The 11,888-nt window shown below is 37.5% G+C and overlaps 1 protein-coding gene across 1 annotated transcript; it reads right to left on the reverse strand.

The window, feature by feature from the left end:
* Window positions 1-2,847: 2,847 nt before the first annotated feature.
* On the reverse strand, window positions 2,848-9,865 carry LOC103431557 (3-epi-6-deoxocathasterone 23-monooxygenase CYP90C1). Its single transcript, XM_008369726.4, has 9 exons — window positions 9,221-9,865; window positions 6,650-6,977; window positions 6,143-6,292; window positions 5,668-5,952; window positions 4,460-4,555; window positions 4,096-4,174; window positions 3,900-4,006; window positions 3,243-3,373; window positions 2,848-3,151 (listed from the first exon to the last, which is right to left on the reverse strand). Exons 1-9 carry the CDS (start codon window positions 9,442-9,444, stop codon window positions 3,061-3,063), a joined length of 1,491 nt encoding a protein of 496 aa, XP_008367948.3. The 5' UTR covers window positions 9,445-9,865; the 3' UTR covers window positions 2,848-3,060.
* Window positions 9,866-11,888: the final 2,023 nt, after the last annotated feature.

An 11,888-nucleotide genomic window follows, 5' to 3' on the forward strand; every position in this document is an offset into this window, starting at 1 on the left:
ATGGCGTCGTAGATGCCGAGGGCCTTCCATTGCTCGCCGAAGAGCCTTTCCATTCGAACAACCCAGGCTGCCCAGGTCGTGGTCGTCGAGGGCCAGGAGCCTTGGGGCTTCGCCGCATCCCATCTCGACCATTCAAACCCTTGGAGCAAGGGTGTTAGGCATTGCTCCTGGAGAAGGCCAGTAATGGTCGACGGTACTGTCGCCTTGAAAAGATGACCCAAAATTTGGTGAGGAGTGCTCATGTCAGTTTCAAACCGGATGGTTTTGATCGAGCTCCGATCAAGAATTTTCTGATGCTGTTCACATTCCCTGGAAAGCTTAGAGATGAAGGACGCCATTGTAGGAAGGAAGCACGGCGTAGAAAAGTTTTCTGGGTTGGGGGAATTGAAGACGGAGACCTGGAAAAAGGAAATGTGCTGGAAAATAAGGGCAAGAAATTGCAGAATGATTTTGGAAGCGTAAAGTATGAATGAGGGGTTTCAGTATTTATAGGATTTTGGCAGGAAGGGAAATCATTTGAAATTCAAAACAAAGGGCAAGATCGACCGAAGGGATCGCTGATCATGATGAATATTTGGGAAATGCGGTTGAGAAGACCGAAGGTCTCAGGTTTTGGGGGCACACGATTGCGTGTGACGGCGAAATCAATGGCGAAGAAACGTTTCCACGCCTGCACGATGATGAGTGGCTCACGGATTGAGGTAGTGGCCGTAGGGTCATAATGGCAAGACGGTTCAGGCAGCCGCACGCCCTAGACGTCATTATTGGGGAATGGCCGTGTTGGAGGACGCCACGTGGCGAGTATGGTTAGCAGAATCAAGATCGTGCAGTCATGTTCAATAAATGCGCCTTGGAACTCGGGCACTAGGGTTCTGAGTGGTAGATTCGCTTCTTCAAGGTCGAAACTCGGCCGAAGAATTCAGGCCAAGGACCTCAGAAGCGAGGGGGCAATGTTTGGGCCCAAAATAATAGTTTGGGCCGAGGGTAGGATCATTCTCGGCCTGGGAGGCCGTGTGGCGAAAGAGCCATGGATCGTTCAGCTCATGGGCTTCCAAGCCTAGGTCGGTTAAATCAGAACGCAAGTCGAGTCCTAGTACAACAGGGAGTCTCGACGGGATCAGTAATCCAGAAAGCGAATCCGGCTCAGTTAAAGACTAGATTCGTAGTTCTAGTGAAGATAGGACTGGTCGAGGTGATGTTGATCCGGAGAGGGAAACCTAGTCCGAGTAGGATTTTAACTCGGACTCAAGGTCCAGTGCTATAAATAGGGGAAGCTGTGCATCAAGGAAAGCCCCCTGCAAATCAATACAAAATTGCCCCGCGCAAATTCTCACAACTTGTGATTTTTCTTTTTCCTTTTTCGCTGACACATCTTCCGTTGGCATCAACAGCACTATGGAAGCAACCGGTGATATCTTAAGTCGGCATAGATAGCTCTGTCACCGTAGAATCAATCGGTCTCGCAGTATCTTCCGTTGGCATCAACAGCACTGCGGCGAGAACGGTTGATTACCTATCCAAGTCTCGGTCGAGAAGGGTTTCTGAACCCTTATTGGTCGAGGTCATCTCATCAGCCTTCTCGGCGAAGTGAGGTGTTACACGTTATTACGTTCGGCACATTGAAAGCCGAATTTGATATTGAACTTCGTAAGAATAGTAACCTTGTCTTCAAGTTCGAGAACCTAAGAGGCCGAGACGTGTTCCTTTCTCGGCCGCAATCGCAAGACGCAGAAGTCAGCCGCGCACCCAAAGCAACATCAACAAATTTACTCCTCGGCCGAGCTCGGCCGACGAGTTGGCACGCCCCGCAATCACCGAAGGACGTAGTTAGCTTATAGATTACTCGGCCTGCGCGCCACGTAGGCTTTGTAGTTTCTAGGGTCAACAATAATAAAAAAGAAATGATTTGGGGATTACCTTATGAAGAAGGTATGATAAGGATGAATGAAATAGGTTATAAATAAATACCTATTTTGAGCATTTTTGACTTAATTGAGAAATGATTGTCCACTGCTCGAGCGATGTAATTCCGGTGTTATCTAAAGGTAATTTTGTCATTTTCATCCAAAAATCCACGCGTTGATTATTTTTAGCTCCACAACCTACATGGCGTGCTTCAACTTGCCATGGTCACCTTGTTACAATTATGGTACTATGCGTGGCTCCACCAGATTAAAATTAATGGAATGGCGGTACTGGAACTGGAGCCTGCTGTACGCAGCTGAATAGGACCAAAGGCAACATATCTTTCTTGGAGTAGATAACCACCACTCAACTCAAGTCATCGGATGAATGCAAACAGAAAAACTAATGGATGGGGACTTAGACAAATCCCCACTTGTATAATTGCATACAAATTTTGAAGGGCAAGATAAAGGAGCCTGCCAAAGGGCCCAAAAGCACCTGCAATTTACAAGATAGTGACACAATTACTACCCTATAAGACCATCTCCAAACCTGGGCTAAAAACCAAATTACCCCCCCAACACTCTCCAACCCATGTTAAAATTTTAAGCTAAATGCCAAATGTTATTTCTGAACCAAATGCCCCCCAGCTTTCCCCCCAGGCTAAATGCCAAATGTTTATCGGAATTTAAATTTTTTTAGATTAAAATGTTCATAAAATTAATTTACAATAATCTACATTTTTTTTTAATTGATTTAAAAAAAATTAGCCTAAGTTCATTCTTTGATAATTCCGGACTAAAATTTTAGGGCAAAAGGGTTTGAGCAGAAAAGATGTTTCTGGGCTAGAAGTTAAATTTTCCGGGCTAAAAAATTTGGCTTTTAGCCCAAGGGTTGGAGATGGTCTAATACATATATAGGCCATCCAACTAACATGGGGACTTGTTAGATACCAAGATTGGTCTTTTATGGTTCAGAAAATGCTAGGATTAGTCACGCATGTACATGTTAGCAACTCTGGCCATACAAGCTTGTGACGCACGAAGTGGAAGCCAGTCCTGACCGCTCATGCTTGTGACGCCACATGTGTGACTGATCTTAGCAACTCTTCGTTTATTCAACAGGTTGTGATTTGTACAGATAAAATTAAACATCCTAAGTGCTTATGGATGTGACTGTAATGGGCAGCTTCCTCTTCATCTTGACCGTTGGAAAGTGAACAAGGCCATCCTTCTCAGCTACCCATCTGAATTGAAGAACAAAAAAATATCAGCAAGTGGAAATTGCAGCAATTGGGTTTTATTTAACAATCTTTTAATTAGGAACAATTTTAATACCTATAATTAGTGACAAGATGATGAAGAAAGACTGATAATTCAAGCCTGGATAGCTCCAAACCAGGGCAAAGCCTCTGTCCTCCACCAAATGGTGTAAATCTAGTGTTGTAGTTTACAGCAGCTTCTAATTTCTGTCAAAGAAAACATATAAGCATAGAACATTTAACAAATCAGAAACCGGACGTTCTATTTATAATTTGTTGGCTTTGCGGTACAACTAAAGGTTAATAGATCTGATCTTTGATTCGACTGACACGTGATTGGATCATCATTACGCCAACTATCCCATCTTGCCAGCGCAAATTATCTCAAGTGGTATAATTTGAGCAAGCCAACAGGATAGTTGGTGCGATCCAACTTGACAGTTAAAGTGCTGGAAATTGTTGGCAGTGCAAGGGAGTCATCGGTAATGGTAAAAGTGAATTGTAAAGTAAACGTGCAGTGTAAATGTTCTTAATCACTCGAGCTACATGCTCTACGAAAGTTTAGTGGCTGTTGCATTGTATTTAAACTTCAATTGAGCACATCAGATCAGAATTACGAAGTGTTGGGATCTAGGTACAAGTCTAAGAGATAACTAACATGATTTACAGGAGAATTATCAAGTGATATAAACAGGATCAGATCAATTAAAACTAAAAAAAGAAAGGAGTTTACCTCCCATCTCCATGGATCAAACTGATATGGGCTTTTGTAGTTTTCTTCATCCATATGAACAGAAGTAAAAGATGCCAAGACACACCATCCTTTTGGTATCAGATAACCTGGAAAAAAACAAAAAAACCAGCATAAATTCATAAGCAAAACATAAAAAGAGATATTACTGACACTTGAAAAAAGTCGTCTTATATACCTTTGATTTCAACATCCCTTTGAGCTTTTCTCCAAACAGCATTGATGATATTTGCCATTCTAAGAGTCTCACTTATCACCTTAATAAAAACAAATTAATAAAAAAGTTAGGGCAATTGGCTAAAATGAAAACTAAATATCTTGATTGTCGAAATAATGATACGTTTATAGACTCGTCATTTCACCCTTATAGACCCATCATTCTTTTGAGATGGTTAGTATAGCACTTAAATGTCGTAGAATCATTAGAACAGTCCATTCCAAAAACTTGGCACCTTCAAATTTAATTTTTAACAGAAAAAAACAATGTAGGAAATAATATGAAGAATCATTTTATATTCTCTTTGAAACAACTTGTGACTCACATTTTGAGTAAATGGCAAGGACATGTAATCAGTCCATGCATAATTTTCCGAGGAATCAAACTTGTTCTTCTGCCTCTTGAATTCCATGTTCTCCTCCTGCAAATATAAATAAATAATAACAAAAAGCACGCAACAGAAGCTTTCACTTTTAAATCGAAACAAGAAATTGAAGAAAAGCAAGTTCATCTGTCTCCTTTCACTGAAATGTTCATCAATTCTTACGCATATATGGAAACCTACTTTTGTAGATATACAGCAATGCTACTAAAAATATCAAACTCACTCAAAGTATTTCACTTTTTCACCCCCTTTCTCAGCGTTCTTATTGCCAGAGAGAAGAAGAAAAAGAAAAGAAACAAAAAGGTTTTATTCTGTGACAATGCACAGAGCATCAAACAGTTATTAGATTCATCTTCCACGGTGTTCTTCTTCAAATGAACTACCTTTAGCCCTACCCATGCAACCCAACTCTTTTCCGAACTTTTTTGTCTCGCATGAAAGTGAGATAATCTCGCAAACATAATATATATATATATATATATATTCGTTTTTTGCCCAAATGCGCGTTCTGGATTCTCAGTTTGACACTCATATTGAACTTTCGCAATGATGTAATTCATACAGTATATCATGGACTATAAACACTATCAAAATTTAACTAACAATACGGCTGCTGAGCCGATCTAAGTGTCGTATAGTGAATGTATGACTATGCCCTAGTGGTCGAAATTCGCACATAACCGTCACCCAAGTGGTGGTAATGCTCAGGTGGATTAATTATTATTGGATGAGTTTAATTTTGTAATTTATGCCTTTTCAGTACACATAATTCAAAACTTAAACTCATTCCACTGTGATAAATAGGATGGTGAGTGTTACATTCACTTGAGGTGATGAGAATATTCTCATGTTTGTAAGAGTGGTCCTCACCACTCACCAGCAGCCATTGGATTCAAATCCTACGGATAAAAACCGTTACATCACCACAAAGTGGGCCCCATTCGCTTCCACAAACTCTCCGTGTCTCACTCAGTGCATGCATTCGAGTTTCCAAATGAAACGAAGGGAACTTTTATAAAAGAAGTCAAATACTTCAGAGATAAAAGTGACTGGGCCCACAGACCCAGTATAAAAACGAATTCTAGCCGTTCGATTAAGAAGCAATGAAAATGCCTTGTGATGCCAACTGATGCGATATACGTACGTACCCGTAATTTGTCTAACGCCACAGGGCTGTCACTTAGGAATTTGACCGCTAGGGTCATGGCCATGGGAACAGTCTCCTCTCCTGGGATCATCATCTCTATTATATTTCCGGTGATGAAATCCAACGGCAGGCCATGAGTCTCGTTGTTTTGTTCACCACCTTCACGTAACAGCACATCCATTGCGTCTTTGACTGGAATTGTAATTTGGGTACAATTTGTATTTTCCATTGCCATCTTTTTCACCTCTAAAATTTTCCCCACCATCTTCAACAATCGCTCTCTAGCCTGCCAGCATATGGATTATGATATATCCACACAAATAAGACCAATAATTGAAACACAACCCTAAGTATGAGTCGTGCTGGAGCAGCGGAAATCGAACTTGAGATCACGGATGCAAGAGTGAATCAACTGAGCGACAAACCCGCAGTCATAACCATACACTGTAAACACATATAATACACGCGTACTTTACCTTGAGAGATTTATACAGCCTAGTTCCAGGGAGCTTGATAGGTATGCAAATTAAACCCTTGATGAACTCTTCAAATTCTCTCTTCAGAAGGTTTAAGTCTTCACCGGGATCAATGCTCATTAATACTTTAACCAAAACTTCAAATGTAATCTGAAACGCCCAAAAAGAAAGTATACATTATCACTGTTCTCACACGTATGATGAAAGAAGAGTACTAAAATACAGTTAGTTGCTAATGCACGCAAACTGATCTCGGTTGTTAATACATGCCCAAAATGCATCAACCCCAAAATTTTCACATGCAATTGGAGGACTTACATTTGCACTTCTCTATGTGAAACGCATAATGTTTTGTTATCGTGTATCTAGCAATGTTATGTTGTAACCAATTAATATGATTATTTTATTTTATTTTATTTTTAACCAATTACTATGGTTCACTTTATTCAAAATTTTACTTTGGCATATAAAATGCACTTCTTGATCATAGAGACATAGATGGGGGACCTTTTGGGTTTCATCTTGGACGTAAATGGGAGACTGCATGTCTCTCCAAAGAGACAGGTTGAGCTTGACTGAGTTTTCGATGTCGGCGGTGATTCGAGCTTTGAACTGTGGTGATTTCAGAAAACCAGCGATGAGTCCATGCACTCTCTTATGAAGGCTTCCATTTATTTGGAGAATTGAATATTTTCCCATCAGTTCTGTAATTGATTTCGGATAAGCAGGAATGAAGGTATTTCCATGGTTTTGCATTACCACCTTGTTCACCTCAGCATCCGTAGACACTATGATAGGAGTCCCCAATATGTTTGTCTTGAACACCTTTCCATACCTAAATATTCAGAGAGGGAGATTGCTACTCAAAAATTCTAGCATGCTCCGGCTTATGACATGTATCGTATGAACACAGGGTTGAATATACTATACAGTTAAGAATTTGAGCAACCAAGAATCTAACAGTAAAGAATTCCAATACACTATACGCTGATGCATATTAAAAAATCAGTTAAGAATTTGAGCAACCAAGAATCTAACAGTAAAGAATTCCAATACACTTACGCTGATACATATTAAAAAATCTTATTGCGAGTACATATACACGATCATGGATGTCAATGTATACCATATATTGATGAATACTAGAAAATCACATTGTGTGTAAACTATACATTATCAAAAAACCCGTTGCATACTATATATACACTGATAGATACTAGAAAATCCAATAACTCATGGCAATTAAATTTGCTACTTTTGAATTGATGACATGATATGTATGGTCATTTTTGTTGGGAGGCTGAAATCTATGGAGAATAGGAAGTGTTGTTAACTTATAATTAGTATAGAAGTGCAGAAAACAATAGAGATCGGTGGAAGGTCTAGTTTCTAGCTAATTAGTGTATGTAGCAGGCTTTTTCTTTCCTTCTTTAAACTTCTTGGGGTTGCTCCTTTCGCACTCTTGTTTCCTTTTTTCTGGTATGGTCACCGTCAGCCATGAATGAAGAAATTCCATTCTTTTATTTCTTTTCTTTATTTACATAGTTGTTGGTAACACTCTCTTGTTGCCCTGCCAACCCAATAATATCTTACTTTCTTTGTTTTTAAATTTTTTAATAAAACAATATTCTATTATGTACTTTTTTTTAAATTAGCGGTAAGCATGCGTTCAAAAGCTTTAACAAACAAGCAAATACATTATTCTATCCAACTAACTCAACAATTATTTTTTTAAATCATTTTGGGTGGTTAACAAATGTTCTTTTATACGCAATATTTTACTCGAAGAAGGTGGAAGACACATATGACCTATTATAATAATTAAATATCGAATTTATCATCTAAGTGAATCAAAATTGAGACTTCCTACTTATAAGTAGAGAAAAATACTTGTACGGCGCAATGTAATGAGTGCGTTATTTTTCATTTTTTTGTATTATTAAGAGATACTTTGTAAAGGGAAATTTTAACTTAAAACTTAGGGTGGAAAATAAATATTGTTAATAACAACTTTTAACCATACAAGTGGATTTTTATGGTGAATATTACTCTTCAACTCACTGTATCACAAATTTAAACCTTTTCCTCTTCTTAGTGCAACTTAAAATAATAATATTTCTTAAAAACAACTTTGCTATAAAACCATGATTTCATGTCTCGTCGTTGATTACCACTTTATAATTAAAACATATATATTTGAAAAGAAAAAAAGCCACTAAAACATATATATATATATATGAGAAAACGTTAGAGAGACCAATTTTTTAAACTAATTCATAAATCAAATGACGTGTCATCAATATAAACTAAGCATTAATTAACACTAAAGTAATAATCTAATAATCAACAACCGTATCATATAATTTATAATATTTGATTTAAAAATTTAATCTTCCTAATATTACCTTATATAATATTTAGTAGTTTCCATCGGTTATTTTTTTTCTTTTAATTTATTATTATTAATAGGAGCAAAAAGGATTCGAAACTATTACAATAATTTAAAGAAAAAAAGTTTCAAATCTGGAATGCATAAATGAAAACTCAACGCTCCATACATTAAGATATTGAACCACTCGGTTATCGTTATCCTTTTCTTTCATCTTATCTCTCTTTTCTGGTACATGTTAGATGATTCCCATTAAAAGCTATACCTTTACCAACTCGAATCTCTTTTACCCACACATGAACCGATCCAACCCTTAACTTTTTGGGATTTAAAAATTATATTTTTATTTATTCAACATCAATTAATCATGGTTGAATGGCTGGGAAAAAAACTATAAAATTGAAAAGAAAATCATCAAAAAGCAGGAGTTCGTTTTAAGTTCATTGAAGTACAATATAATTAATTGATCTCATGCTACTTGTAATACTATCTCTATCATTGAAAGCATAAGCAGGAGAGAACATATATGTTCATATGATCTGAGAGAGATGTGCTTTTAATTAGAATACTTGGATACTTGATCATCATAATTCCCAGAAATTAAATCAGGAAACAGTATTTTCTGACAAAATAATCTAATATTAGTAAGGGTAGAGAAAAGGGAAGAAGAAGAAAGAGAGAATTCTTACAGAGATCTGCGTTTTTCCATGAAGCTGACAGGTCGAGAGGTGTAGCCACAAGCAATGAAGTCAATGGTTTCTCCTATCAAAGGCCAACCTAACTTTCCTTTTGGAACTTGACCCTTTTGATTTTCCCTCTCGTTCTTGTTCTGGTTCTTCTTCTGCTCATTAAACCAGTACAATGATCCTACAAGAATTCCCACCAAAACCCAACATCCCAAAACCCATCCCATCCTCACAAAAAGCAAAAGAACCTTTTGGTTCTATCCTGAACTCCTTGTGATGTTTATGTAAAACCCTAGTTGTAGAAACCTAGCTAGATCAAACGTTCCAAACCCTGGAGTAAGCCAAATGGCGAGGATGGATAGAACGATAAGTAGGAGCAAGCTAGGTCCAGAATCCGAAGCGGAGTAACACTAGGATATTTTGAGCAACCCAACTGCTGCTTATGAGTTTCTCACTGTTCCATGCAACTCCAACTAGCTAGCTATCTCTCTCTCTCTCTCTATATACTGTAGTGTTTGAGAGAGAGTGAGTGAGTGAGTGAGAGAGAGAGAGAGATTGACAAGTCAATGGAGAAACTACTTGTTTTCGAGGGGTGAAATGAATGAGGGGGATCGAGTGAGAGATTCGGAAGATCTATCAGGTCTCAACAGTCATTAATGAGGTGGTCATATTTTTATCTTTATTGGGTGCACCAAGTCCCACGCTTTCCATTTGGTTTTTTCCCCTTAAATATTTATAATCTTATAGAGTGAGGATATATGACCAATTGTAATTTAAAATCTCACAAAGGATTTTACAGTGGATTTTAGTACTTAAAGGGTGCGTTTGTTGCACCGGACTATTTCGGACTGGACTAGCTACAGGGACTAAACTGGACTGGCTTAGACTAGACTAAGCTGGACTAGTTTAGTGAAGCGTTTGGTGCAGTGTCAGGACTAAGGAACAGACTAATAACAAATTCTAATATTATATTATTTAATTCATATTTATTAATATTTTACATTATTTAATAAATATTTAGTAATATTTTATTATTAAATCTGCCTTATTTCTCATTCTAGAAGTCCTTCCATTCCCAATTCCGTTCATCCTCTCTTTCTGCCTTTTCTCTGCCCATCTCCCTCTGTTTTCTTCCTAATTTTACTTCGTCCCTCTCCCTTTTTTTCTTCGTCCCTCTTCCTCTTCATCTCCATCTTCTTCTTTTGTTCTTCGTTCAAACGACAAAGCAAGAAAGAGAGGAACGAAGCAAGAAAGAGATTGAAAATTTAGGAGTTGGGAGCGGGTTGCATGTGCGATTGGCTCGAAAGTGGGAGATGGAGAAGGTCTGCAATCAAGGAGTTTCATGTTTTCTGGGTTCGGTTTGCCTTCAGTCAATCCCATCGTCGATTTAAGCTTATACCCACTGCAGATTTTTTTTTTTTTTTTTTTTGTGTTTTATGGTTTCTGGGTTCGGTTTTCTGCGTTCTATTTTGTAGGTTGGATCTGAATTTGAAAAATGGAACGACTGCATATTTTTTGTTTTGTTTTGAATTTTGCGGGATGTGGGTTTGAAAATGGTTGTGGAAGAGAGGAAGAAGATGGAGCAGGGCAAGGAGGGAACGATGTGCGACGAGCAGGACGAGCGACGTTGGGTCTTGGACGACTGACTCTCGCAATTTTCTCTCTATCAGAAGAGGGCTTACGAATCCGGCCGAAATTGGGGTTGCTCGTTAAGAACGGCTAAGGAGGTAGTTAATCCAAGCGAGTCCGGGTTAAGCTCATTAAAGCTAATCCGGATGCACACCAAACAAAGGACTATAGTCTAGTCCAGTCCAATCCTTCTTAATCCTGTCAAACAAACGTGCCCAAATGGAGAAAGGGATACAGGACTAATTTCCCTATCATTTTATATGAAATGGACTAGCAAATAATCTCCCTATCATGCTTTTTCATTTTTATTTTTTGGAAATGTTTTTCACTCTTCTTTTTCTGGTCATACATGTATCTCTATCATTACTTTTATTCATTGATTTATTTAATTTAAAGAGAATAAGAAAAGGAGGATATGTTAGATAAGAGAAATAATGGGAGTACAAAAGTAATTCTCATTTTTTCTTTTGGACTTAGAAACCAATAATGGGGACAAACATAAGACAAATAAGAGTAATAGGGAGTTTAGAATGGTTTTTAGACTAGTATTGAATTACTTTAAGCTAATTTAAAATACGGAAAAAATCAGAACTAAAACTATAGCTCTTTGATGATCATATATTCTTTGGTTTATGTGGCAATCAGTCTTCACTTTTTTCAAAGAAATTAGTAGTTCAAAATCTCATAAAAGTAGTTGTTAAAAGAGTCAAAACATGTGTTCACTTGCATAATAAATTAATAATTCAAATCTCATAAAATTATATCTTGAATACAAAATATGAGTAATTCAAATCTCATATAACTAGTTGAGTGATAACATAACATCGACATATTCAGAGCTCCACACGAATGATGTAATTTAAATCTCATAATGTTTATGTTACGTTATCACTCCACTAAGTTTATGAGATTTGATTACTAATCTTATTACTCGTGTGACCTAAAGTACCAAATGAATTACTATTTGTCTACTAATTCAAATCATATCCTGATCATTATTCGTTAGTGCAAAGACGTGTTCTTTGAGGCAGATGGTTAGAGG

Source organism: Malus domestica, chromosome 15, assembly GCF_042453785.1.
Source record: "Malus domestica chromosome 15, GDT2T_hap1".
Classification (NCBI taxonomy): domain Eukaryota; kingdom Viridiplantae; phylum Streptophyta; class Magnoliopsida; order Rosales; family Rosaceae; genus Malus; species Malus domestica.